At 56.5% G+C, this 27,577-nt stretch overlaps 4 protein-coding genes across 6 annotated transcripts; 3 read left to right on the top strand and 1 right to left on the bottom strand.

Moving 5' to 3' along the window:
- Positions 1 to 966: 966 nt before the first annotated feature.
- GPR162 (G protein-coupled receptor 162) lies at positions 967 to 4,893 on the top strand (the record flags this gene model as incomplete). The annotated part of the gene is made up of 4 exons (XM_084255244.1): positions 967 to 1,833; positions 2,670 to 2,862; positions 3,735 to 3,892; positions 4,191 to 4,893. The coding sequence occupies 4 exons, from the start codon at positions 967 to 969 to the stop codon at positions 4,740 to 4,742; spliced, it is 1,770 nt and encodes a 589-aa protein (XP_084111370.1). The 3' UTR covers positions 4,743 to 4,893.
- A 964-nt stretch (positions 4,894 to 5,857) lies between these two features.
- P3H3 (prolyl 3-hydroxylase 3) lies at positions 5,858 to 16,843 on the top strand (the record flags this gene model as incomplete). The annotated part of the gene is made up of 15 exons (XM_084255139.1): positions 5,858 to 6,343; positions 7,243 to 7,395; positions 7,698 to 7,899; positions 7,982 to 8,113; positions 8,671 to 8,807; positions 9,246 to 9,335; positions 10,560 to 10,612; positions 10,742 to 10,809; positions 10,904 to 11,028; positions 13,963 to 14,064; positions 14,392 to 14,542; positions 14,767 to 14,884; positions 14,959 to 15,034; positions 16,066 to 16,206; positions 16,359 to 16,843. 15 exons carry the CDS (start codon positions 5,858 to 5,860, stop codon positions 16,515 to 16,517), a joined length of 2,193 nt encoding a protein of 730 aa, XP_084111265.1. The 3' UTR covers positions 16,518 to 16,843.
- Positions 16,844 to 18,330: 1,487 nt separating this feature from the next.
- GNB3 (G protein subunit beta 3) lies at positions 18,331 to 22,983 on the top strand (the record flags this gene model as incomplete). 2 transcript variants are annotated; one of them, XM_084254585.1, is made up of 9 exons in its annotated part: positions 18,331 to 18,387; positions 18,632 to 18,670; positions 19,852 to 19,958; positions 20,038 to 20,101; positions 20,195 to 20,357; positions 20,463 to 20,526; positions 20,612 to 20,813; positions 21,840 to 22,056; positions 22,877 to 22,983. In XM_084254585.1, the coding sequence occupies 9 exons, from the start codon at positions 18,331 to 18,333 to the stop codon at positions 22,981 to 22,983; spliced, it is 1,020 nt and encodes a 339-aa protein (XP_084110711.1). The 2 variants fall into 2 exon arrangements, with proteins under 2 accessions (XP_084110711.1, XP_084110710.1); XM_084254584.1 differs by having other exon boundaries at positions 20,463 to 20,529.
- Positions 22,984 to 24,550: 1,567 nt separating this feature from the next.
- CDCA3 (cell division cycle associated 3) lies at positions 24,551 to 26,216 on the bottom strand (the record flags this gene model as incomplete). Of its 2 annotated transcripts, none has more annotated exons than XM_084254586.1 (5): positions 24,551 to 24,782; positions 24,907 to 25,010; positions 25,128 to 25,415; positions 25,695 to 25,824; positions 26,097 to 26,216. In XM_084254586.1, 5 exons carry the CDS (start codon positions 26,214 to 26,216, stop codon positions 24,630 to 24,632), a joined length of 795 nt encoding a protein of 264 aa, XP_084110712.1. In that variant the 3' UTR covers positions 24,551 to 24,629. The 2 variants fall into 2 exon arrangements, with proteins under 2 accessions (XP_084110712.1, XP_084110713.1); XM_084254587.1 differs by having other exon boundaries at positions 25,128 to 25,340.
- Positions 26,217 to 27,577: the final 1,361 nt, after the last annotated feature.

Here is a 27,577-nt window from a genome sequence, read left to right as displayed (position 1 = left end):
TTCCTTCGGGTTCCCTAGCCCCCCCTTCGGTCCCAGACTCCTTTCTCCCATCTTCCCTGATCCCCGGTGAGCCAGGGCAGTGGAACTGGCTTAGGGAATGGGGCTGAGCACCGAGGCCCCTGGACCCCAGAGTCTGGAAGGCTGGGAAGGGGCTGTCACACCACATCCCAGCATCCCGGGAGCCCTCAGAAACAAATGGTACGTCCCCAGTCTCTGAAGAGATACTGATATTTAGGGACATGAAGACAGGGGTTGAGAAGGATTGAGCAGGGAATCTAGGAGGTTCCTTCAGAAGGAGGATAAAGGAGTGAAAAAGGACGGAGAGCAGGAAATGAAGGTATCTTTTCTGGAGGTCTGGAGGAGCGGGGCCCTCCAAAGGGGAGTTTGAGTGGTTCTGTGGTTTAAGGCTGGACAACACTTCCTTCCTAATCACCAGTCGTTTCTATCATTTCAAGGGAAGCAGGGACACAAGGCGCGCTGGAGGCCAGCCTACCCCCTACCTTGCCTCCTCCTCCCACATCTCTTCTCTCCACTGCAATTTGTCCAGGTGTCTGAGCCTCACCCCAGGCCCTTTGGGGCCTCCAGAAGATCCCTGGCTGGTGAAGAACCAAAGGAAGAAGATACGGGAAAGTCTGGTCATGGGGACCAGAGCGCCTCAGTCCACGTCGTAGCTGGGAGAGTGGCCAGCTGTCTCCCCATCAACCAAAGGCTACTTCACAACAGGCCCCGCCCAATCCGGAGGCAGAGGACGACCTCCACTGGCCCTCAGTCTCCTCTCCTGCCCTCAGTCCTGCCGTAGCTGGGCCAGTCATGCAAAGCTAAGCAGCAGGGTAGGCCCACAGGCGGCCTGCCTCGCTACAGGGCAGGGGTCGTGGGCATCATGGGGGTGTGTGTGAGTGGGGCTCCTGGGTGAGACCTAGCCCCCACCCCCAGGAGTTCCAGGGGGGTGGGGGGGCTGAGTAGAGGATGGCGCGGGGCGGGACAGGGGCAGAGGAGGCGTCCCTGCGCTCCAACGCGTTGTCCTGGCTGGCCTGTGGGCTCCTGGCACTGCTGGCCAACGCCTGGATCATCCTCAGCATCTCGGCCAAGCAGCAGAAGCACAAGCCGCTGGAGCTGCTGCTCTGCTTCCTGGCGGGCACGCACATCCTCATGGCGGCCGTTCCCCTCACCACCTTCGCTGTGGTGCAGCTGCGGCGCCAGGCCTCCTCCGACTATGACTGGAACGAGAGCATTTGCAAGGTCTTCGTGTCCACCTACTACACGCTGGCCCTGGCCACCTGCTTCACTGTCGCCTCGCTCTCCTACCACCGCATGTGGATGGTGCGGTGGCCCGTCAACTACCGCCTCAGCAACGCCAAGAAGCAGGCGCTGCACGCCGTCATGGGAATCTGGATGGTCAGCTTCATCCTCTCCACACTGCCCTCCATTGGCTGGCACAACAATGGCGAACGCTACTATGCCCGTGGCTGCCAGTTCATAGTCTCCAAGATCGGCCTCGGCTTCGGTGTCTGCTTCAGCCTCTTGCTACTTGGGGGTATCGTCATGGGGCTGGTCTGTGTGGCCATCACCTTCTACCAGACGCTGTGGGCCCGGCCCCAGAGGGCTCGGCAGGCCCAGAGAGCTGGGTATGGGGGTGGGGCCAAGGGGGGTGGGCCAGGGGGGCTGGGTACCCGACCAGCCTTTGAGGTCCCAGCCATCGTGGTGGAGGATGCCCGAGGGAAGCGGCGGTCCTCACTGGACGGCTCCGAGTCTGCCAAGACATCCCTGCAGGTCACCAACTTGGTCAGCGCCATCGTCTTTCTCTATGACTCACTCACGGGGGTGCCCATCTTGGTGAGATTGGGGTACTCCACTGATATCCAAATTCCAGCATGATCACCTGACCTCTAACTCATCAGCCATACAGCGACTCCATCACCATCGTCCTGTCTTCTACCCTCCCCGCTCCATTTGTGAGCCCCATTTCTGTTATCCATGGTTCAACCTCCATTATGCCATCCCCCAAATCCAAGTCTAGCTCCCACTTCACCCATCCTTCAGTGCCACCGCCTATCCTCCAGCTCCGTCCTCTAGCCTAGGGCTGCACCATCTGGCCCCCTCCCCCACCTATCCACTCTCCGTCCCCTGGCTCCCTGATGCACACAGTGTCCAAGCACGCCTGGGTGGAGATACCACAGGGCCCACCCCGCAGCGCAGCTTTCCCTACCCCCATCTCGTCCCTGTTCCTGAATTTCTCTCTGTCCTAAGTCTACCATATAGGTTTCCCCTGCTCTCTGGAGTAGAATGTTCCCATTCGGAGGGGTTTACCAGCTCAATTTTGGTCTGAGAAAACAATTACTATTAACGTCTGTGAAAAAATTGTTTAATGTTCCCAGACACCACCCCCCACTCCAATAACCTATCAAATAGGAACTTTCTACTCCTGCTCCTCTCCTCCAGGCTCCAGGGCTTGGTCCCCGGCACCCTGCTCTGACCTTCCTCTGAGGGGATCCTGTCCCCTGCATTCACCCATCACAAGCTTCAACTTGGCCTCGGTCACGATCCTATGTGATCAGGACCCTCCCTTTCTGACTCCTGCTCTACCTGCTGCACTAGATGTGGATCTGGGGGTCGAGTGGGCCCCCTCAGCTCTGGAGCCTGACCTGGCGCCTTCCCCATCCTCCCGCCAGGTGGTGAGCTTCTTCTCCCTTAAGTCGGACTCGGCTCCCCCGTGGATGGTGCTGGCGGTGCTGTGGTGCTCCATGGCACAGACGCTGCTGCTGCCCTCCTTCATCTGGTCCTGCGAGCGCTACCGCGCCGACGTGCGCACCGTGTGGGAACAGTGTGTGGCGATCATGTCTGAAGAGGATGGCGATGACGACGGTCAGAGGAGGAACCAGGCTTTCGCTTTACTGGGCCTCGGCTCTCTTTTCTGCCCTTTCTTTTTTTTTTTTTTTTTTTAATAGAGGCATGCTTTATTTATTTGTTTGCTGGTTTGTTTGTTTGTTTTGTTTATACATGCACTGGGTACAGTCAGAAGTGCGGGAGGGAGGGTGAGAGAATTCACCAGAGCCAGAGCGGGGAGCAGAGCAGGCAGAAGGACCGAAGTGCACTGCTGAGGGGAGCAGCGGGCGGCAGGAGAGGTCTGCGCGCCATGTGGGACCCTCCTCCGGTGGCCGGGGAGCAGCCGGGGATCGAACCGGCGCCACAGAGGCCGCGCGCAGTTTCGCAACCCAGCGCTTAACCGCTGCGCCACCGGGGAGGCCCTTCTGCCCTTTCTACCCCCCTTCCGTGTGGGGGGATGGGCTGCCCTGGAGTGCCCCCTGCTGGAACAACCCGGGCCCCCCGGGGGCTGACTTCAGCACCCCCTTCCCCTAATCAAGTCCCCTGACGCTGGAACACGGCTTCCTGCTCCTCCGAAGCCTCCCTTCCCTGGACCTCTGTTCCCCTTAGAAACCCCCATCTTGAGAAACAGCCCAGATTAACACAACCATAAAGAAGGCCGTGGAACTAAAGGGCGGCTAAATTTCCTGAGAGAAATGCCCAGCTAGAGTGACAGCGGGAGGGAAGGCATGTTTAAGTATGTCTGCACCGGGGCTTCAGCACTGATCCCAACAGACACTGGCCACGCTCACCTTCCTCTTGGAACGTGCAGACTAGTGGGAACAGAAGGATTCTCCAGGAGCGTTTAAAGGGGGGCGGGGTGGAGAGAGGGTGGGTAGTCCTTGTCTGCAACCAGTCTGCCTCTTTCCTAGATGGAGGCTGTGATGACTATGCCGATGGCCGAGTGTGCAAAGTTCGATTTGATGCTAATGGGGCCACAGGACCAGGAGGCAGGGACCCCACCCAGGTGAAGCTGCTGCCGGGAAGACATATGCTCTTTCCTCCTCTTGAGAGGGTCCACTACTTACAGGTACGGGGCCAGGGAATACACGTCCTGTCCTGGGTATGCCCTCACCACTTATCTTCAGTCTGTCATCCATCCTGCCCCCGTTCCCTTAGCTGGACCTCCAGGGCAGGTGAAAAGAAAGGCATGGTGGGCAGAAGAGGCTCAGTTCAGACCTCTCAGAAGCAGCTTGCCCCCAGGGGGATGTCTTGCAGGAGTTCCAGGGGATAAGCCATCTTGCAGAGTCCTCACTTGGGTCCCTGCCTCTACCCCTTGATAGAGGGGTCCCTGCAGCACCTCTGGCCTCACTTGCTCCTCTCCCCAGGTTCCTCTGTCTCGACGTCTGTCCCACGATGAGACCAACATCTTCTCTACCCCTCGGGCTCCAGGCTCCTTCCTGCACAAGTGGTCATCCTCTGATGACATCCGGATCCTCCCAGCCCAGAGCCGGGCTCTGGGGGACCCTCCTGAGTACCTGGGACCAAGACAAAGGCTGGAGGATGAGGAGGATGAGGAGGAAGCTGAAGGTGGTGGGTTGACCAGCCTTCGGCAGTTCCTGGAAGGTGGGGTTCTGGGGTCAGGTGGTGGGCCCTCACGTGGTCCTGGCTTCTTCCGGGAGGAGATCACCACCTTCATCGACGAGACACCTCTGCCTTCTCCGGCGGCCTCACCAGGGTCCTCTCCTCGCAGGCCTAGGCCACTGGGAATCTCTCCCCGCCGACTCTCCCTTGGGTCCCCCAATAACCGAGCCATTGGACTTCCTTTGGGGCTAAGTTCAGGGAGACGCTGCTCTCTGACAGGGGGTGAGGGGAGTGCAAGAGCTTGGGGAGGATCGTGGGGACCAGGCAACCCCATCTTTCCCCAGCTGACCCTGTGAGCCCAAGTGGGCCTGCGGGACTCAGAGTGGGGCCCAGAGAGGGAACACCTTCTTCTGCCCTGAGCCTAAGGTGGCTGCCTCCAGACTCCCGGGACATGGGCACTGGATCTGGGGCCCCAGAGCCTGCTGTCTCCCATGCAAGTGACCAGATGCCCTCCTCATCCATCATCCCTAGCAAAATGTATTAAAGTCTGAAGTGTTACCATCAAAACCTCTGTGTCCAATGTGCTATGGGAGCAAAGGTTGTGGTCCGAGGCTCAGGAGTGAAGTAGCTCACAGAGGATAAAATAGAGTGGGGGCTGTGGTCAGAGGCACAAAAATACACAAGAAAAGACACAAACTCAAACAAGCAGACAGACAGGCTTCTAAGCGCACCTCCTGCTGCGGGGAGGGAGGCGAGGCAAACACTCTACTTCGCTGGCTTGGATGTGAAGGATTTCTGTTCAGATTTATGGAGGTGGTTTGAGAACGTGACCCTTCCCTCCTCCCTGACTCTCCTCCTTCCCCCAAATCTGTTCAGGGTCCAGGCGTCCACCATCAGAATAGGAAAGGGTTTGGGCCTGACTTGGTGTCCCTGGCCTGGAGTTTACCCTCCTCCTCTCTCTCTATTCTAAAGCTCTTTCTCCAAAAGTGTGGGAGGGAGGCTGGCTGAGTGTGGGGAAGGCATCTGCGCTCCTTTTCCTGGACTCGAGAATGGCAGGGGCGCTCAGCCCCCTAGCTACTAGCTACCACCACCCCTCGGGCCACAGGGATGGCGGGACAGGGTCCCCAGAGGCTCCCCACACTTCATCCTAGGCAGGGGGCCTGCTCCCGTTTGTCCCTTTCCCCTCCTCTCTCCACGGGCTGTTTCTCCTCCCGCGCTGCCCCACTGGGCTGCCAGGCTGCCTTCCCCGCTCTCGGCCTGCTGCCCCGACTGCTCTCCATCTTCCAGATCGGCCTCTCCCAGGCTTGGGTCTCAGCCCATCGGCCGTCTTTGCCCGCTCATTCCTCCTTCCCTCCTCACCCCCGCCCCCCCATCTCTCCTTCCTTTCCCCTCCCTGTCCCTCCCCCTTCCCTCTCTTCTCCATCTCCGCGCCCGCATTTCCCTTCGGCAGCCGGCCCCGGGCCCTGGCACCATGCTCCGGCTCCTCCGGCTGCTGCTGCTGCTACTGCTGCTGCCGCCCCCGGGGTCCCCGGAGCCCCCCGGCCTGGCCCCGCTGTCCCCAGGGGCGCGCCCTCAGCCCCCCGACTTGCTCTACGCCGACGGGCTGCGCGCCTACGCGGCCGGGGCTTGGGCGCCGGCGGTGGCGCTGCTGCGCGAGGCGCTGCGGAGCCAGGCGGCGGTGGGCCGCGCTCGGCGGGATTGCGGGGCGCGCTGTGCCGCGGAGCCCGGGGCCGCGCTCCCCCCGCCCCTGGAGCCGGGCCCCGAGCCCGGAGCGGCGCGGGGCTCCTGGGAGCCGCTGCTCCTCCGCGCCGCGCTCCGCCGCGCAGAGTGCCTGAGCCAGTGCGGGGCGCAGAGGCTGGGCCCCGGGGGCGCGGCGCGGCTCCGCGTGGGGAGCGCGCTCCGGGAAGCTTTCCGCCGCCGAGAGCCCTACAACTACCTGCAGAGGGCCTACTACCAGGTGCGGGAGCCGCGGGGGCCGTCGCCGGGGTACCCCCTCCCCCGCCCCGACGACCACGTAGCGGGCCTACTCGGCGCCCACCAGCAGAGGGCGGAATGCTAGCGCCCCGGACTCGGGGTGGGCCTGGAGGGGGCGGGCCACGGACCCCCTCTTTCGAGTAAATCCTGTGGAAATCGCATCAGGTTACCCGCTGAGATCGCTTGGAAACAGCCCTCCGTGAAAATGGGGGTGGGGGCATCTGGAGGCGGAGTAAAAGTAGATCGAAAATGCATGATGGACGGAAGGACATTTTACTGGGTTTTACTGAGACCTAGTTTGGGGTGAGCGCCTCCTGTTTCTAGGAATGAAGTGGAGGGGTAGTGGATCAGCAAAGTAGGGGTTGGGGTTTGAGTGTGTGAGCCTTGCTTGGGGTAGAAGGGAGGTAATTGGAGGGAGGCGAGGCTGAGGCACCCCTGGCCGGTGTCAGGAGGCTGGGGGGTGGTGGACAGGCCTCAGCGGCTGGTACAGGAGTTGCCTACAGCCTACGTGGCTGGGAGAGGGGCGCTGGTCACACCCCAGCTCCGGGTCCTAGAGATGCGCGGTTTTGCTTTTCTTCCCTGCTTCCCCACTTAGCCATCTCTTCCAGTGTTTCTTGAGCTTGAGCCCCAGATCCCGTCCATTCCAAAGTCTTCACACCCCTTTTCTTGAGCAGCAAGACTCCTAAGAACCCCAACATACTAGTTTCTAAACAGGCATCTAGTGGTTGGGAAGAGGGCGGTTCTGACAGGCGTGTCTTCCAGAAGGCTCTGCGGGAGTCAGGGGTGTATGTCAGGGGTGATTGTGGAGTGGGGAGGCTGGTGAGGAGGCATGGGTCTGACATCCCCACCTCAGAGCATTGACTCCCTTCTCCTGCTTCTCAGCTGAAGAAGTTGGACCTGGCAGTAGCTGCAGCGCACACCTTCTTTGTAGCAAACCCAACACACCTGCAGATGCGGGAGGACATGGCTAAGTACAGACGGATGTCGGGGGTTCGGCCCCAGAGCTTCCGGGACCTGGAGACACCCCCATACTGGGTGAGACCCTGTCCTAACCCCAGTCTCTCACAGGACTGTGGCCCATCATACCTCAGGCATCTGATCTGGGTATTGTCCTTCATGACCAGAGATGGGGAGTCCCTCTCTGGGACTTTGTTTCTTTTCTGAGACTCACAAAAGTGCTGTTATTCTGAGGTCCACCTCCCCCAACTGCCACGTGTCAAGGTGAAGCGAGACTTGGAGTCTGTGTCCCACATGAGATTCATCTTTCTATCTCCCTGTCTTGTTTGCCACCCCCTCCTCCAGAAGCTCAGGTAACTGACCATTTCCTTCCCCAACAGGCAGCTTATGACACTGGACTGGAGCTACTGGGGCGCCAGGAAGCAGGACTGGCACTGCCCAAACTGGAGGAGGCCCTGCAGGAGAGCCTGGCCCAGATGGAGAGCTGCCGGGCTAGCTGTGAAGGGCCTGAGGAGCAGCAGAGAGAGGAAGAGGAGGAAGAAGGGGCTGGGAATCAAGGAGGCCTCTATGAGGCCATTGCAAGTAAGGAACTGGGAATGTGGGGAGCTTTAGGGTGCCAGGGTAGGTGCATGCATGAACTGAATGGCCCATGTGGCCTCCACAGGGCACTGGATTCATGTCCTACAGTGCCGGCAGCGCTGTGTGGGGGACACAGCCACGCGGCCTGGTCGCAGTTTCCCTGTCCCCGATTTCCTTCCCAGTCAGCTGAGGCGGCTGCACCAAGCCCATGCACAGGGTGAGTCGGAGAAGGGTGAGCCTTGGGGTTAGTGGGATGGGAAACAGGAAAAGCAAAAGCTTGTCTCTGATGCTATCCTGAGCCCCAACTCTTCTTCCCTCCCTCTGTCTCTGCATCTGTTGGTCAGGGCCCCATGGGGACCACCGCTCAGGATACTACTTGGCTGTCCTTTGGAGCCACTGTGGACAGCTCAGGAGATGGGTCACAGATGGGTTCCTCCTCTTCCTCCCTCTGCTGCTCCTCAGGCCCTTCATAGTCGGCCGGGCACCTCTCCATCTGGGCCAGGCTCTCTTGCAAGGGCCTCCTCCAGCCTGGGCAGTACCTTTGCTGCTTCTCACCCGTCTTTATTTGTTTCTTTCTTCTCTCTTGCTTTGAACTCTACCCACACAGCTGAGGTATGTTTGAGTAAGTTTTGGAAAGAAACAATGGATGAACATGGCTGCCTGCTGGCATGGGGCTTTGGAGTTGGTGGGCATAAGGAGACCACCTTCTGGGGCTCTGTCTCTGTCTTCCTCTGCCTCCACCCATTGATCATTGTTCTCCATGTCTGTCTCCAGTGGGGAATCTGTCCCAGGCTGTGGAAAATGTCTTGAGTGTCCTGCTCTTTTACCCGGATGATGAAGCCGCCAAGAAGGCTCTGAACCAGTACCAAGCCCAGCTGGGAGAGCCAAGGCCCGACCTGGGGCCCAGAGAGGTATCCCTCCCTCCACACTTACCTGTGACCTAGCTCTAAATCAAGCAAATAAACCTGAGAAGTACCTCAAGAGCCCCCCCCCCCCCATTCTGGGCCAAGCATTCTGATCATCAAAGGCCCGAGTCCAGTATCTGCTCTCTAAGTCCACTCCTGCTCCTCACAGCAGACTCTACATCTGAGCCCAAACCCCAGCCCATCCTTCTCCCTAGCCTCACCCCTGCCTGCCCCGCCTTCTGAAAAGGCGGTATGCACACACATACATCCTCCCTCCCGCCAGATGCCCCATGGCTGCTGAAGGAGAAAAGTTGAATGAGAGCATAGTGAAGGCTTTAAGGAGCATGCAGACTTCATGCTAAAACTTGGGGCTCCCACGCTCCTCCAGCCTTAACTTCCCTGCCCCATGTCACCCCCTTCTCCTGATTGTTCACTTTGTCTTAGGATATCCAGCTCTTCATCCTGAGGTCTCTGGGAGAGAAGAAGCAGCTCTACTATGCCATGGAGCACCTGGGGGCCAGCTTCCATGACCCGGTGAGTAAGGGTCCTTGTGGGAGCCACTGCTTGCCACCCCCACCCCCTCAGTGGACCCCCACTGCCCAGTAACAGTAGTATCCTACATTTCTGTGTTACTTCAGTTCACAACTTTTCCACAACCTGTGAGGCTTCATAGGGACAGAGGTGGGTACCTGTGGTCGAGGGCGCCATTGGGGTGTTGCAGGCTAAGTGTCGGTTTGGGTGCTACTCTCAGACACTCTGGACCCTCACTTGCCTGAGCCTCAGTTGCCTTATCTGTAAAACTGGCACAGGCCCGGGCCTCCCCGGTGGCGCAGCGGTTGAGCGCTGGGTTGCGAAGCTGCCCGCGGCCTCTGCGGCGCCGGTTCAATCCCCGGTTGGCCACCGGAGGAGGGTCCCACATGGCGCGCAGACCCCTTCTACCGCCCGCTGCTCCCCTTAGCAGTGTACTTTGGTCCTGCTGCCTGCTCTGCTCCCCGCTCTGGCTCTGGTGAATTCTTTCACCCTCCTGCGCTTCTGACTGTACCCAGTGCATGTATAAACTAAACAAACAAACAAATAAATAAATAATACATGCCTCTTTAAAAAAAAAAACAAAACTGGCACAAGCCCACTGGTCTGTTTGCTACAAACTCTAGAAAGCTGGGCTGCTGCTGCTTTGTTTGCTCTGTCTTGTAGCTAGAAGGGAGACTGAAGGCAGCAGGTATTCATCCCGAGTCCTATAGCATAAAGCAGGGGCTCCCCACCTTCTTGGCACTATTGACAGAGGATGGCACTGTCCTAGGCATTGCAGGTGAAGCAGCTTCCCCGGCACAGTCACCCTGATTGAGAACCAGTGGTTCCAAGCATGGACCCCGAAGCAAGTTTAAGTCCCAACTCTATCATTCACTAGCTGTGTGATCTTGGGCGTGTCACTTCACCTCTGTCTCAGAATCCTTAGTTGCAACTGGGCACATTAATACTATCTGTTTAAGACTGTGGTAGACTTTCAATGATAAATTCCACTTCCGTGTCTAAAGCTATTAGAATACCATCTGGCACACAGTGCTTTGTAAGTGGTCATTGTTGGATTATTATTACAGAGTTTGGCCCAGTGCCCAGGGCTCCCGACAATGAATCGGGGCTTTTCCCACCTCTAGAGAACCTCTAGAAGCAGGAGGACCTTAATGTGGTAGTGCAGTCTGATGTCAGGAGGCTGGGGCTGGACTGGGTAGGTGATGCTGCTTCTCCTGACTGTCCCAGGACCCCTGGACCCCACCAGCTCTCATCCCTGAGGCACTTAGAGAGAAGCTCAGGTAGGAGATGGCCTGTGTCAGGAGGGGCCTGGCCTGCGCTGGAAAGGGGGCGGGTCCTGGAGGCAGGGTCTGGGGAAGATGGGCCTGCACCGCCCTGTGCAACCACTGAGCTTGTCTCTCACCCCTGAGAGAGGATCAAGAGAAGAGGCCTTGGGATGATGAGCCTCCACAGCCCAAGCCCTTCACCGCCTGGAAGGGTAAGTTCCTGAGAAAGCAGGAGGTAGGAGCCTGGAGGGCCTGGAGGTGGCTCTCAGGAATCCTTAGGCCCTCTGCCCTGTCCCTTCCCTACAGATGTCCTCCTCTTGGAGGGAGTGACCCTGACCCAGGACGCGAGACAGCTGAATGGGTCAGAGCGGGTAGTGTTGGACGGGCTACTCACGCCTGCCGAATGCGGGATGCTGCTGCAGCTGGCCAAGGTAGGAATACCTGAGAGGAGGTGGCACAGGCAGCCTGGGAGGGGCCCTCAACTGCACTGCCTGACCCCTTGCTCTTGGCCTGGTCCCTCTTACGCCCTCTCAGACTCTCTATTGCTTCACAGTTATGGAAACTTCCTCATTCTCTCAACTGAGGCGTCAAGGGGTAGATGTTCTTTCCAAGAGAATTCTGTTAGTCATTGAGAGAACAAAATAAACAACACTATAAAAAAGGTGTGAGGACTCCTCAGTCAGCCCAGAGTTTAGTTATGACTTGGCTGATGACGCAGTGGACGGCCAGGCTTCTTTCCCCACCCCCCCGTGGCTTCTGCTTCTAGTTTGGGTGGAAGGACCTATGTTTACCTGTCCCAGTCTGCCCTGATAGGAAGCATCAATCCTCATTCTAGGCTGTTCATTCAACAGCAACACACACTCGTGAGTACCTGTTGTGTGTACACCCAAAATGACTAGGTGCAGAGAGGGGTAGATGAACACACACTGCATTCAGGAGCTCCCTGGGTAGAGAAGGAATCAGATGCTAAGACACGTAATTAGAGCGGGTGGTAAGTCTGATAAAAGAAGTATGAACTCATCCAGATAGAAGCGCCAAAATGCCAAGTCACAGAAGGCTTACCAGAGGGGGTGGCATCTGAGCTCCATCTCAGGGATGAGCTAACTAGGCAGAGAAGGGGAGAAAAGTCAGGCTTCGAGGGAGAAACACAGAGCTATTCTGGACACCGTGGTAGAGCCCGGGAGTTGAGAGCATGGGCCAGCCCCAGCAATTACCTGTGTGACCTTGGGCACTGTATTGTAACAACGCTGAGCCTATTCCCTCCTCTATAAAGTGGAGCTAAGTGCAGTGTTTTGGCTGTGGGGTTTGTAAGCATCATGACGTGGTAAAATGCTTAGAATATCAGAAGTGCTCAGTGTTGGCTGTCACCATTATTTGTCATCAGGCTGTATGTTATCCGGAGGCTGTATAGGGATGGGCAAGAGACTGTGAAGGTCCTTCTGTACCCTGCCAAGGAATTTGGACTTTGTTTGCACATTGTGGTCAGGGGTAGAGTTTGGTGTTCCTGCACAACCTCTAAGGGCAGTTCTGGAGTCACCATCCTGTAGAACTAGGAAGTCCCTCTAGCGGCAGTGAGGAGAATACAATGGGGGAGGAACAGAAATGGAGACTTCTGGGGCAATGCTGGACTGCCAATGCCTTAGGTTAGGTCTTCATTTCAAGGGAATAAACTGAGGGGGGCAGATGAGAAATACTTAGAAAATCAAAGACAAAGAAGGTAAAGACTCAATCTGTGTGGAAGATGATGAAGGAAGGGCGTTCAGGGCCTTTTCTTTTAAGATTTTTATTTTTATTTATGCATACAAGAACTGGGGTGTAGGTCAGAGGTGCACAGGGTGAGAAGACTCACCAGAGTGGGGAGCAGAACAGGTGGATCTACTGAAATACACTGCTGAGGGGAGCAGCGGGTGAGAAGGGAGAGGTCTGCTGCACCATGTGGGTCAGCTACCTGGCCAAGGATCAAACCTCTGGAGATCGAACTCATGCTGCAGTGGTTAGCCATAACTTGACAGTGCTGAGACTTTAACCCCTGTGCCACCAGGGAGGCCCAAGTCCAGGGTCTTCTTTCTGTTTGCTGATCACACTGGAGTCATTCTGGCCTCAGACCTTTGCCCCTGCTGTTTCTGCTACGTGAAACATTTTTTTCCCTTGGATATTCAGGGGCCTCCTGTTAAACATTTGATTTAGATGTCACCTGTCAATTAGCCATCCCCCAAACCCTGCCTGGGCACTCCCAATGCTGTTTTCATTTTCTTCACCACACTTACCACTATCTGATTTTATCTAGTCTGTTTGTTTATACCTCAAGCTATAAACCCACAAGAGCAGGGACTTTCCCATATGTCCCAGTGTCTAGAACTGTACTTGGCACATACAGGTGCTTAGTACAAATTTGAATACAATTTGTAGAAAAAATGAATACTGAACTTGAAGGTTAGAGGGTTTGGGTGGCTAGGTGGTCTCTCAAGGATGCGATTTATATGCAGAGGGAACTAGGTAACAGTGTACTTTACTGGAGTTTCAAAAAGCAGACAAGAGAATAGGTGTCAGGAGAGGAACATTCAAATCCCTGGAGACCCCCAGGTGATGAGAGTCACCTACATGGTTAGGTAACGGGGACTCTCACTTCTCTGAGAGCATGTCAGGTGGGGAGAGATGAGGGAGTGACACCACTGCAGTGCTGTCCCCTGCTCCCTCCTCCCCCAGGAACTGACTATAGAACTCCTGTTGGGGTCCTGCTTCTACAGAGATGCAAGCCTTCCTGCCCCCCTTCCCCAGCCCTCCTTACCCTCTCAAGGATCCCTCACCACTTCTCCAGAGTGTGCAATTCCAGATCTTTGCCAGTAAGTCACAATACAGGGCCTTCCTGGTGGTGCAAGGGGTTAAGCACCACACTGCGAAGCAATCCGCAGCCTCTGCAGCACGAGTTTAATCCCCAGCCGGCCAGGGAGCAACCCTCATGGTGCCACAGACCTCTCCTGTCTTGCCCGCTGCTCCCCTCAGCTGTGTATTTCGACAGTCTGCCTGTTCTGCTCCCCACTCTGTCTCTGGAGAGTCCTCTCACACACACACACCCACCCCCCACATTTCTGGCTTGTACCCCACCTCTTGTATGCATAAATACATAAATCTTTACAAAGGAAAAGAAAAGAAAAGAAAGTCACATACAGACATGAAGATAGTCCTTTTCTGGGAAAGTCATTTTTCCCAAGAAAATGAGCCACAAGAGAACTCTGGTTGCTTGTCACCTCTTCCAGGGAGGGGAGAGGTCGGAGGCAAGGGCTTGTAGCCCAGCAGGCAGTGAGGTGGGTGACAGCCTTGGACCTGAGGACAGCAACTCCATAGTCGACTCCCTCCCCACTTAGGATGCTGCTGGGGCTGGAACCAGGTCTGGTTACCGTGGCCGGCGCTCCCCGCACACTCCCCATGAGCGCTTCGAGGGGCTCACAGTACTCAAGGCTGCGCAGGTGAGAAGTGGCCCTAGGCCTGGTCTGGAGGCCAGGATTGAAGAAGATGCGCAGGCAGCGGGGCACCAGGCCTGGGCTTCTTGTGGAGGCCTCTCCTGGGACTGAGAGAGCCCAAGTCCTCCACCCAGGGCTGAGGAGGGGTCCTCCCAGACCCAGGGGCCTGCACTGTTGTCATGGAGCCGACAGAAGGGGCAGTTTGGGCTGATGGACAGACCTGGCTGCTGAGACACTCCAGACCCACGGGTGGAGAATGGTGGAAGTGGGGCAGCTCCGAGATCACCCTCCCAGCGTCTCCCCCTTTTCTGGTCTTTCTCTCCCTTCCTGCAGCTGGCCCAGGCTGGGACTGTCCGTGGGCAGGCCGCTAAGCTCCTGCTGGAGGCCAGCGAGCGTGTGCGGACCTTGACACAGGCCTACTTCTCTCCAGAGCGGCCCCTGCATCTTTCCTTCACCCACCTGGTGTGCCGCAGCGCCATAGAAGGTAATGAGGGGCCCTAGCAGCTCCTCCCCACTTTGGGCCCCTGTTGGGCACTGTATACTCTTAGCACCCCAAACTGTGTAGGTTTCAGTCTTCACTCCAAAATGGTGCTGATTCCCCTGCCTAAGTGGGGGCCCGACTCCCTGCCCACTTATAGTGCCCAGGCTGCGGTGGGACATGGGTGGTGGTGGATGGGCCTGGGGTCACCAGGCCCCTGTGCTTCTTAGGCGAGCAGGAGCAGCGCATGGACCTGAGTCACCCAGTGCATGCTGACAATTGTGTCCTGGACCCCGACACCGGAGAGTGCTGGCCGGAGCCCCCAGCCTACACCTACCGGGATTACAGGTGGGCGGCCCTCTGGGGGCCAGGCAGGTGGGCCTGGGTTGGGGTCTCATGGCCTCCTGTCTTCCTCCCCTCAGTGGACTCCTCTACCTCAATGAAGACTTCCAGGGTGGGGACCTGTTCTTTACAGAACCTGATGCTGTCACCGTGACGGTGAGTGGGTGGATGTGGGGTGGGGGGAACCCCAGCTGTGCGGTCAGGATTCAAAACAGAAGGTTCTCAGAGGCAAATGTAGGGAAATGGCGGGGCCACCTTAACCTTTTGCTTTCTGGGCCTCCCCAGCCCTCTCCACCTCTTGTCTTTGGGCTCTCAGAGGTTGAGATGTGCTGCCCTCACCCCCAGGAGATCTCTAACTAGCCCCTCCAGACCCTGCCTTCAATCTTTGCCTCCCCGCCTAAAGCCCCCCATGTCCCTATTCCAGTGAGCGGGGCCTTGAAGTAGCCCTCCCTCACCACAGCGAGACCAGGCAGCTTGGCTGGGCCTTGAGTTCACATTTTGGCTCCTGACCTTTCTGAGGCTCAGTTTCCTAAATGGAGGTGAAATAGCAGTATCTGCTTTCACAGGCAGGTCACTTGGATGGTGCATCTGAAGGAATAAGCCCGCACCTGGTAGTTGTGAACAGCGATTAAGGAACAATGAATAAGCGTTAGGTGGTGGTATTACCCCTCCCTCCATTTCTGGATCATGGAAATTTCCAGGAAGAAACCAGGGACTGAAATTGGGTAGAAGGAGAGGGGTTGTGATTCTCCCTTGTCTGTTGCTGTCTTCCCCAATGACTTCCTCTCTGCTTACCCACCAGCTCTCTGTAATCCAAGCCCTCCTGGGGGCGGAATATGTCCCCAGGATCATCTCCCCAGTACCCAGGACTGCACTCATACCGTCAGCTTACTTCTCACCCTGAGGCAAAGGCTCTAACAGGAAAAGTCTGGGGGTGGATAAGGGTAGGGGGGACCAATAGTAACCGTTGATGGACCCCCCCTTGGGGTCCAACTCTCTAGCCTCAGTCTAGTGTTTATGCTGCTCAAGTTGAGACCATTTCCCATTAGCTTCAAGATACTCCCAGGATTCAGGAGTGGGAAGTGATGGGCAAGCGAGCTGACCTTCCTACTCTGCCCTGCTCCAGGGAGTCAGGGCCCAGCTCACAGAGGGCCTGTCCCTGGAGCTGAACCTGCCCTCCCCCCCAGGCTCGGGTTCGTCCTCGCTGTGGACGCCTCGTGGCCTTCAGCTCGGGTGGGGAGAACCCCCATGGAGTGTGGGCCGTGACAAGGGGACGGCGCTGCGCCCTGGCACTGTGGCATACATGGGCACCCGAGCACAGGGAGCAGGTGAGGGGCACGGGGGTAGGAAGGGGTGTGGCTCTCCTGGTGGGGAGGGTGAGCAGGCTGACGTGAAGGGTGGGGGCTGAGATGATCAGGGAGTATCCTTGGGGCAGAGCAGAGGCAGGGGATTGGGCCGCGTTCTCCTCCACACCCCGCAGGAGTGGACAGAAGCCAAAAAGCTGCTGCATGAGTCAGAGGAAGAGGAGGAAGAGGAAGAAATGCCCAACAGAGACCCTTCCCCAGAACCCCCCAGTCTCAGACTTCAGCAGGTACAAGACAAGCCTAGGAAGCTGCCTCGGGTTCGAGAGGAGCTGTGAGAAGCCAAGCCAGCTCTTTGGAGACATGGCCACTTGGCTTGTGAAGGGCTGCCTGGATGCCAGGGCCCACGGGAAACCTCCATAGAGCAGGAGCGGAACAACAAACTCTGCCCTGTGCCGCCCCATCTTGGGGATCTCAAAGGCCATGCAGCCCTGGACTCAGAGGATGCCGCACATACTAGTCTAGAGCTCCCCAGGCCTGGGGAGCCAGGCCAGACCCCAACTGGTAGCCATCCAGACCTAGGACAGACAGACTGCACTATGCCTGCCTGGAAAGAAACAGCAGGTGGACCTGACTGCTGGAAATGGGGATGAGAAGGGAGGATAACCCCACTGCCCTCCCCCAGCTGGTCAATAAAGAATGTGAAGATCTCTCCACCAAAGCCGAGTCAAGTGTTTCCCCATTTCTGCAGCTCTCTGGGGGTGGGGGTGGCAATGGCGACCTGGCGACCTGGTAGGAGGCAGGAGACTTGGCCTTCCAGAGGCTGCTGCTCCAGTCTGTGATTTGTCAGGGAAATCTCTGCCACCTGCTCCCTTATGCAAATAGACTCAATCCCCTGACAGCTGCTCCTTGGGCCTCCATCTCTAAGCTCTATCTTCCCTCTCAGGCCTTCGCCAAGACTTAGGGCAGCCTGACCCCCAGCTCCTACCTTTCCAGTGCGACTTCCGAGTCCTAGGATTCCTGAGAGGGCCAACCCCCAGACTGAGATTGCCCTGCACTTGCAAACCTTCCTCCACCCAGAGCAGGGCCAGGCCTGTCCAGTCTTCTGTATATCTCCCCCTAACCCCGGGATCAGACCCAGGGGCAGCTGGTTGGGGTTTGTCAAGAAGGATTATCCAGATCAGTCCTTTTTAATCTCAGCTTCTGCCTGCACCCTCCACGTAGTCACCATAGTTTCCCCTACCATCCCGTGCTTGGGAACACAATATTGAGAGTTGACAATGGGCTGTGTCTCATCCTCCTATCCCGGCTCATGAACTGGTTTACAAGGTAGACCCTGACTGCCAAGATCACCACCATTGGTGGGGCCCAGGGCCTGGGCCTTTGCTACTGCTACTTTGCACCTCCCCCAAGCCCCACCCCTTAATCCTGACAGCATTGCTCTAATCCCACAGGGCCTGATGCTCTTATCTCTGCCTGCAGAGACTGGTCTAGGAAGCACCTCTTCAGCCCCTCCTCCCTCTCAGGGCTCACTGTGGGGGGCTGCTCCTTTCTATAGCCCCACACTCCTGCTTCCACCCCTCCCCCAGTGGGGCTCAAGTCTCTCTGGAAAGCCACACACCTCCCTCCCTGTCCTCTCCCCTCACCCAGCCAGCTGATTTCATTTGCCTGACGTAGGCCCTACCCTTCCCTCTTAGTGTCGTCCCCCCCCCCCCCCGTTTGCTCCGCCCCCCCACACCTTCAGACGGGGCCAGGCCAGGCCAGGCCAGCTCCTCTGGCAGCAGAGCTGGGGCAGGTGACAGGCGGACGTTGCAGCTGAGGAGTGAGGAGGCGCCTGGGAACCTGAGCTGGAAAGCTGGGAGAGGTCCAGTCAGAGCCCAAGTAAGAGGGAGCTGGCCTGGCTCTGCTCTCTGGAGCTAGGGACTGTAGGGAGGGGTCAGGGCTGGGGCTGGCGGCACAGGACCCCAAACTTGGAGGGACTGGGGGGAAGGTGGTGCAGGCCATCCAGTCATTTCCCTATTTCTGGGAGTCAGCTCTATACCTCAGGAGGAGTCTGGTATGGGGTGTGGACAGAAATATCACTTGGGGAATCCCTCTATACCTACCCCATGTCCCTGGCAGGAGCCGGAGCTACCCCTCAACCTGTCAGCCATGGGGGAGATGGAACAACTACGGCAGGAAGCGGAGCAGCTCAAGAAGCAGATTGCAGTAACCCCACAAATCTCCCATGGGGGACCCAAGAAAACAGACCCCAGACATGAGGAAGTGTGGCCTAGGGGGCAGGGGGTTGGATTCACTTTTGAATGACATCTTAGAGATTTGAAAGTGATGAGAGACCCTGAATTTGGAGCTTATCCTTGAAGCCCTAGAGTCCCACGCCTACCTCTGAGAGCCAGGCCCCCACGGCGCCCATCCTGCCCTCACCCGCCCCTGATGTCTGCTTTCCCCCCAGGATGCCAGGAAAGCCTGTGCTGACATCACTCTGGCAGAGGTGAGACCTCCTCTCCCCCTGAGGTGGGGCCAGGGGAGGGGACGGGTGGGGAGCTCCCTGACCAGCAGCAGCCTGGGCTCAAGCTTTAGTACAGCCTGTCCTTGAAATGAGGGACAACATTAATACCTTCATTCAACAAACATGATACGAGACCTGCTGCAGGCCAGGCCTGTATCGGAGACTGAAGGCACAGACCCTGTCCCCATCCTGTCCACAAAACAAGTGTAGTCACACCCCCTGGCGGGGAGGTGACAGTGAGGAGAAGAATGGTTCTGTGTCAACCATAAAGGCCCCCCAGCTTCTCATCGTTCATAGCCTAATTTTGTACTTAATCAATCGCGCATTTCCTCACATTTGACGTCTCTGAAATCAAGACGCATCCAACAATGAATGATGCTTTGCAATTATAATTGGCAGCATCTTTCTTTTTAGTGATCCATAAAAGAAGGGTGCTTTTTAAAGCTGGTGGCATTGTTAGACTGAACAACACGTTAGTAGTAAGAGCAAGTGTTTAAAAGACAAGTACCAGACACTGGGCTACGTTACCTAAGTATGTAGTTTCCTTGATTTTCAGGACAACCCCATCAGGTAGGTGCTTTAAGGCTTGTGTTACAGATGAAGAAACAAGCTCAGAGGGTTGAAGTAACTTGCCTAGGATAACACAGCCAGTAAGTCATCAATCAAGTCAGTTCACTCTGGAGGCCCAGGCTAATCCTGGAAGCTGCTTAGAGTTTAAGGGGCATAGACCACAGATTTCAGGAGGTGCAGTTCAAGGTCATGGTGCTGCTCTGAGTGCCCAGTTCCAGAGCTGGCATGCTGCAGTGGGGCGTGAGAAGGCTCCCCATGACTTGGCAGAGAACCCCAAGTCCAGACTCAGTGACCTCAGGTGGACAGCTTGAAATTGCTCAAGGTGGGAGTATTTATGTGAGGAAGATCACTGTCCCCCCTCCCTTCACACCCTCCGACACATTGGTGAGGTGGCTGTTGACACTTAGCCACAAGCTGCTGGTCTTTTGTGTGTCTGTCTGCTTGTCTGTCTCCCACATCCCCCTAAGCCACTTCAGCGCAGGGACATATTTTTCTAAAGCCTGGCATGGAACAGAAACCTGTTCAGATCAGTAGCAGTTGCACTGACATGCAGGCATCCTGTTCCCCCTGATTTCTCATGCCCTTTTCTGCAGTTGGTGTCTGACCTGGAGGTTGTGGGACGGGTCCAGATGCGGACACGGCGCACATTAAGGGGACACCTGGCCAAGATCTATGCCATGCACTGGGCCACTGACTCCAAGTGAGGCTGGAGAGGGGCTCAGAGGGGAGGCGGAGGCAGGAGGGAGAGGTGAGGGTGACCTAGGGTGCCCTCTCCCCAGGCTGCTGGTAAGTGCCTCGCAAGACGGGAAGCTGATTATATGGGACACCTATACCACCAATAAGGTACCAGCCCTGCTCTCCCCCTATCCCCCTCTGAGAACCCCCCACCACCACTCCCGGAGCTCAGCTCAGGCACTGGCTCTACCCCTCTGGCAGGTGCACGCCATCCCCCTGCGCTCCTCTTGGGTCATGACCTGTGCCTATGCCCCTTCAGGGAACTTTGTGGCATGTGGGGGACTAGACAACATGTGCTCCATCTACAGCCTCAAATCCCGTGAGGGCAATGTCAAGGTCAGCCGGGAGCTCTCGGCTCACACAGGTGAGACAGGCTCTCCCTGGAGGGGTCCCGGGAGGCTCAGGAAGTGGCAGGTTGTGGCTCTGCAGCCAGGGCACTTTTCTACCCCTCCCCCACCCCATCCCCCAGGTTATCTCTCCTGCTGTCGCTTCCTGGATGACAACAATATCGTGACCAGCTCAGGGGACACCACGTGGTGAGGACTGTGGGTGCCAGGGCTCAGACTTGGGAGGTGGTTCTGTCCTGGCCTTTGCTGTGACAGCCTCCCCTCCCGGCAGTGCCCTGTGGGATATCGAAACTGGGCAGCAGAAGACTGTGTTCGTGGGACACACAGGGGACTGCATGAGCCTGGCCGTATCTCCCGACTTCAAATTCTTCATTTCCGGGGCCTGTGACGCCAGCGCCAAGCTCTGGGATGTGCGGGAGGCAACTTGCTGCCAGACTTTCACTGGTCATGAGTCGGACATCAATGCCATCTGTGTGAGCCCCCCTGTGCCCCAAGCCCCTGGGACCACCTCGTCACCCCCTAACGCATCCTCATCCCTCCATGACTACCCCTTTCTCTCTAACTCCCCACTTTGAATGCTTTTACCTTATGCAGAAGTTTCAAAATAACATAAAACTCCCCCATACCCTTCACCCACATTCACTGTTAACATTTTACCACATTTGCTAGACAGACAGGTAGGTGGGGAAGCAGGAAGGCGAGCAGGTGGGTGGGTGGGTGGGTGGATGGATGGATGGATAGACAGATGGACGGACACACACACCTAGATGTTGCTATACCTTCCTTTTATTGGCATTTTCCCTTGATCTTTTGAAAGTAAGTCACAGGCACATGCCTCTTTACCCCTTAAATACTTCCAGGAATGTTTTCTAAAAACGAGGCCACCATATAATTCTTAATCTCAGGAAATTTGACAGTGACGCAAAATTCCATGTGTTCTAGAGTATGTACATGGATTTATACGCCAGAGTCTGTATTCATTCTTCACCCGTCATTTCAAACACATCCTTCATAGCAAGATACAGTCCGGGAAGGTGAACTGCAGTTTCTTGCCAAATCTTTCTGGTTTCTCTCAAGCTGGGACCATTTTCTGCCTTTCTTTGTCTTTGTGACTTTGACGTTTTGGAAGGGTACAAACCAATTTTCAGTCCTCTCCCTCCATTTGAGTTGTTCTAAAGCTTCCTCATCAGACTCAGGCGATGTGTTTGTACTTGGCCCTGTTTTCACACCCTCTAACCTAGTCCTCTGTGTAGTCCGAGGAATCTGGGCCAGCCTTCACCCTCCTAACCATGTGACCCTGGCCCAGCTGCCTGTGCTCCCGCCTGCAGTAGGGCAGTGAGGAGCGAGTGAAGGCAGGGCAGAAGGGAAGCCACCCGGCATGTGGTGGCTTGTGATAAATGTCAGTGGTGGCTGGTGATGTGGCAGCTGGAAGAGGAAGGGTAGGAGAGGCAGCAGGCTGCCCAGGCCTGAGTTCAGACGCCTTGCCTCTGTATCCCCAGTTCTTCCCCAACGGAGAGGCCATCTGCACAGGTTCAGATGACGCCACCTGCCGCCTCTTTGACCTGCGGGCCGACCAGGAGCTGACCACCTACGCCCACGAGAGCATCATCTGTGGCATCACATCCGTGGCTTTCTCCCTCAGCGGCCGCCTACTCTTCGCAGGTTACGATGACTTCAACTGTAACGTGTGGGACTCCATGAAAGGGGAGCGTGTAGGTAAGGGCCAACTTCCCCCGCCCCCCATCCCCCCCACCAACTGCCACCTCAGCCAGAAGGATCCTCCACAGCTCCCCTGGTTGGAACTCTCTTTCCCTGGGTAGCTCAACTCTACCTTTGAAATCCAGTCCCCTGGGGGCGCTTCTCTTAAAGAAAGGTCTGCTAAGTGGTGCTGCCCCTCTGCCCAATGCTATGGCTGCTCCCTGCCGAAGCAGCTCTTTCCGGTCATCCCTAGGCCCGTGGACCTAAGACGTCCAGTCAATTCTGGGTGCCTGAAGCATCAGGGGCATCCACTGGAGAGATAGGCTATCTCAGGGAACTATGCAATGAGCAGAATCATTAGATTCTAGTGATGTGAGGGCCCTGCCCCCAACCTCAGGGCTTATCCTGGACCAGCCTGGTGTGAGGTTGAATCAGATAGTGTGGCTTCTGCCTTGGGAGAGGCCAGAGTGAGTCAGGATCCAAATCTGAATTCTGTTGCTTAGTTTCAGAGTGCCCTTGGGCAGGTCACTTTTCTCTGGGTCTCAGTTTCTTCATTTGGGAACGAGGGGAGCGGATCCAAAGGTTACCTTCCCTGCTTTCCAGTCCCACCAAGGTGCCCTTGCTTTCCTCACAGCATATCAATACCTCCCTCCTGTCTGCAGCCCTCCTGCTCTTCCCCTCTCAGATATTAGACAGAAACCCTCCCCTTGGAGCTAATCCTCTTTCAGTCTCCACCAGACACTGAGTAGTGTCATGTGGCCCTGGGCTGGGCCCACACATACACACTCCCCTCAAAATCCGCACAGGGAGATGGCCTGACTCCTTTCCCTTTTCCTAGGCATCCTCTCTGGCCATGACAACAGGATCAGCTGCCTGGGGGTCACACCCGATGGGATGGCTGTGGCCACGGGTTCCTGGGACAGCTTCCTTAAAGTCTGGAACTGAGGAGACTGGAGGAAGTAAAAGGCCATGAAGACACTCCGCTGCTCCCTCCCCTGCCCACTTTAAGGCTTTCTCTTCTCTACCCCAGCCACCATTGTCATGAAGCTTTCTCCTTTCAGGGTAGTGGGAGTGTGGGGAGTGTGCCTTTGGGAGGCAGCATTCAGGACACAGAGGCAGAGAACTGTCTCATCTCCTTCCAAGGCCTCTCCTCTCCATGGTCTTGATGTCTCCCTTTAATGAGCAAGGATGAGCGACCCCTCCCCACCCCTTGGCAGGTCTAGTAGGCTTCCATCTGAGGTTCAGGCCCTAGGATTCCCCACCCAAAGCCACCACCCGTCCAGACCTGGGTGGCACAGGGTGCTTGGCCCCATGACTATGGCTTGGATACCACAAAGGTCCTGGCCCCCTTCTCCTTCATGCTTTCTCCTTTTCTACCTTCTTTTTTCTCTTCTAAAACACCTGCAATAAAATGTAGCACCCTGGTATACCTGTGCTGTTTGGCTTCCACCCCACTTCTGTTCCCAAAAGACACGGGTCTCACTTAAGTAAAAATTTATTATAGATGTGATGATAAAGGTTGGGTATCAGCCGATTGTGGGCAGAAAGGAGGATCAAGGCAGAAGCCCCAGCCTCCCACAAGGAAGGCTTGAGTTGGGTGAGAAGGGAGGTGTTCACCAGGCTGCTGGAAGGGTGTGCGCATTACAGTAGTCACTGTAGCTGCTGCAGGTATATGTGTGCTTGTGCAGGAGGGTTCTGTGGCACAGGAGTCAGATGGTAAAAGGCCTTGAATGCCTGAAAGCCTACAGAATGGCTAGAGTCTAGACTTTATCCTAGGGGCAATGAGGAGCCACTGAAGAGCTTGTAGCAGAGCAGTAACACAGCCAGTTGTTTCTCAGAAAGGTTATGCTAGCAGCAGTGTAGGTCGATAAGTGGGGGGAGAGGAGTCTGAGGCAGGTGGCAAGAAATGCAAGAGTGATAGGACAGAGGGATAAGGGGAGGGAAAAAATGAAAGAGTCGTGAGGATTTAGTGACCAAGTGCCAGGGTACGGGATAGGGAAAGGAAAAGGTTCAAGATGATAGCCAAGGTTCGGGTTTGGGCAACTGGGTGGATAATACTGCATTCACTAGGATAGGGAATGGAGGGTGAGGAATAGCTTTTGGGGTGCATCATAAATTCAACTTTAGACAGACTAACTTCTAGGCTTTGGGGCAGCTGTATAAAGGTCAGGGTAAGACAGGCACACCTGGAAATTACCAGGTGTGGTAAGAATATGGGTTAAGTGATAGCTAAGGCCCTAGAGGCGAACATTTAGGGAGAACAAGAGGAAAGAGCCACAGACAGAGCTCTGCATAAGACCAGGATTTAGGGAGGTGATGAAGAGGTGCGGTGGTGAGTGGACGTGGGCTCAGGCCAGGGAATACAAGCTCCCCAGTGCAAGGGTCAGACGTTACACTTTGAAAAAAAAAATCATTTGAAATTATTTCCTTTAATACACACAAGAAACACGTAAGACACAAAAAAAGCTCAATAAAACTCTCATAGTTGGTAGTTGAGGGGGAGTTGAAGAAATCGAGCTTTTCCAGTCTCCCAGGGAAAGAAGGGCTGAGAGGGCAGCAAATATCTCTAGGCTCAGTGGCAGCCCCCCGGGCTAGTTCTCCACCACAGGGAAGTGCTGATTTTCCTTGTCATGTTCCTGTCTTTGCTCCCACGCTCGTCCTCCAGTTTTCGGACGTCCTATTCCCAAAAAAGTCCCTTCCTTTAGATCTCGAACATTTTCACTCAGGGATGAAGGCCGTTTACCCTGCAAAAGGCAGCGTTTGAGGGAGGGAAGTTAGGGAGGTTGTTCCCAAGGAAGATCCCAGTCAAAGGACCTCCCACCCTCTGTGCTGGATTTCCTAGTGATAGCTTTCACCCTCTCCCTTTACCTGTCGTGATGTCAGGGTTCCGGGGGAGTTGTCATCCTGCAGGATGCTGAGGGGAGATCTCCCCAGTACCTTGCCTTTCGGTTTCCGTCTACCGTACTTAGAACCTAGAATGAATAAGGGCCACAATTAGGGGCTTATTGTTTATCTTCTTACAGCTGAGGTCATTATCCCAGAACATCACCCCAATATCTCTTCCCTATATCTTGCCGTCAGTTCTATACCTGAAGATCTGGGTGTCTCAGGTTCTCTGAAGGACTTATCTGAGCCCTGGTTGGCCACTGAGGTATCTGTGGGCAGTCCTGTTTCCTCCTTGCCTTCCTGCTTGGAGGGCTCAGTCTCGCTCCAAGGTGACATCTGGTTCTCAAGGGAAAACTGGTTGCCCAGAGGCAAGTCCAATCCAGAAGATGTAGGTGTCTCCATGGGCACAGCAGGTTCTACGGTAGGGTTAAATTTGGAGGCTCCATTCTCAAATACTTCACTCAGCTGTTTCATCAGTGGGTTTGGGGGCTCTAGAGGGAAGAAGTGAAACGAGACAGTGACCTTCTGATACAAGTTATTCAATGAGGAGGAAACATACCCAGCCGCCTTAGGATTCATGCCCAGGTGGGTGAGGGGTTGGGGGAGAAATCAAGATAAGAGGGAGCAAAATATTGAGAAGAGAATGAGATGGGTCTGGAGCAGAAGGTTGGAGGCTCCTCTAAGAAGGCGCCCTGAGAGGATGATTTTATTGGCCCCACCCAAGAATACTAGGTGACAGCTTATCAAAATTCCTTGGGCTCAGCACTCACCACCGCTGCTGGTCTTCATAGGTGTACGCGCAATGCCAAGGGTAGGAGAGCGGGGATCAGAATCCAGGGCCTGATTTGGATTCTCCAGTTGCTCCTCTACACGGGGATTTGGCTGTGGAGAGCTCTCCACCTGTCAGGACCAAAGGCTAGAACAATTCTGAGCTCTGACTCTTCCCCCAGGTCTCTCACCTCAGGCTGATGATATTCGGGGCAGCAACCGTCACGGCCCTCAAGACTTTCAGCCTACCCCGCCCGGATTGAGAAGGTAGAAACAAGGCCTCAACTGAACGTGGGGGCTGGGGGCGGGGCGGAAGACGTGAGACCGTCTCAGAATCAAGTTAGGCAGAGGCCAGGAATTCAGCTTCTCGCCCTCTCCCCCCACCCGCTCCCGCCCCCGAGTACCTGGATGGGAGTGCGCAGGATGCCGGCGCTGGGTGAACGCGGGTCAGCTACTCGAGCCAGATGCTTGTTGCGCAGCGGAGGCCCCACTGGAGTGACTGGGACGCTCTTGGCTGAGCCCATCTCAATAAGGAAGAACAGGGCGAGGCAGAGCCCGGCCCCGGCGCGGAGGGGATGCCTGCGAGAAGCGACTCGGGTCTCAGTCCTCACCGCGACCCGGACTGCAGACCCCCCATCATCCCAGTTCCCGGCTCAGCAGCCTCCGGGCCGCTGGGCTGGAGGCCGCTGCGGGGAGAGCGACGGAGGCAGTTGACAGGGGCCTCCTTCGGGCCGCTCGGGCCCTCGAACTTCCTCGGCCAACCAACACTCTAACCACTTACCCGGCCCCAACTCCAAGCTGTGGGGGCACACAGCTCGAGCTGAGCGCCCCAAACGGCGTTTCAAACCTCCCGCCACGCCCCCTGCCTCGACCCCATTGGCCGAGTCGACCAGGCCTCCATAGGCCCGCCAGCCGAGGCCCGCCTCAGGGAGGAAGCCATTGGGCTGGGCGGACGCCCATCATGGCGGCCGTGGGGCCAATGGGCCGCGCTGGGCCTGCCAGGATGACGCCTCCTCATAGGGCGGCTTTTGCTCCGTCTCCGGCTGAGAGCCGCCCGCCTGAGAGACTCCGAAGAGGGTCCGTCTTAGCGTTTTGAGCTCTTCAGTGTCAAAACCAAATGATTTGACTTAAAAACCAGTCGTGAATTATTACGCTGACAAGCGTAGCTCCAGCCGGAGACGGAGGGGAGGCTTTCGCCCAGGCCGGGCCGTCAGTCAGCCTTATTGGTCGACGGAGTTAGCAGTCACTCGACACTAACCCTCTCCAGCTCGGCCTCATTGGATAAACCTTTTCAAACACCAGGAATACAGCTGCCCTTCTACTTTCCGATTGGACGAGTCCTCGGAAAGTTTCTGAGACTGATTGGTTTAAGCAACCGTCAGTTTCTGCTTTTCAATGGAAGGCACGCGAAGGGCGCGGAGGGGCTCCCGCAGCCCGAGCAGCCGAAACCCCCGGGCCCGCCTCGCCGCTCTACAAGCACTCAGCCCTGGAGTTGTGGGATTGGTTCTCCCGGCCATCGATTGCCTTAGAGGCGCTTTTCATTGGCGTTGGGCGGAGCAGGGCAGAGGGCGGAGCGCTCGTCGGCAGGCTGGGTCCAACTGCCATTCTCGCGCGTCTTCCCTTTAGCGCATGCACCTAACGAGTAGCGCTCATTGGACGGCCAGGAGTAGGGGGTGGGGGACTAGGAACGGTGGGAGCCGCTGTGTGTGGAGGAGCAGCTGCCGGTGTCATGGCGGAGCTGAGTGAGGAGGCGCTGCTGTCAGTATTACCGACAATCCGGGTCCCTAAAGCTGGAGACCGGGTCCATAAAGACGAGTGCGCCTTCTCCTTCGACACACCGGTAAGCCCCTTCCCCACGCCCGCAGCGAGCACGACTTGCTTCCAT

Source organism: Talpa europaea (assembly GCF_964194135.1).
Source record: "Talpa europaea genome assembly, chromosome: 15".
Classification (NCBI taxonomy): domain Eukaryota; kingdom Metazoa; phylum Chordata; class Mammalia; order Eulipotyphla; family Talpidae; genus Talpa; species Talpa europaea.
The sequence above is the reverse complement of the archived record's forward strand: the minus strand, read 5'-3'. Positions and strand labels throughout refer to the sequence as shown.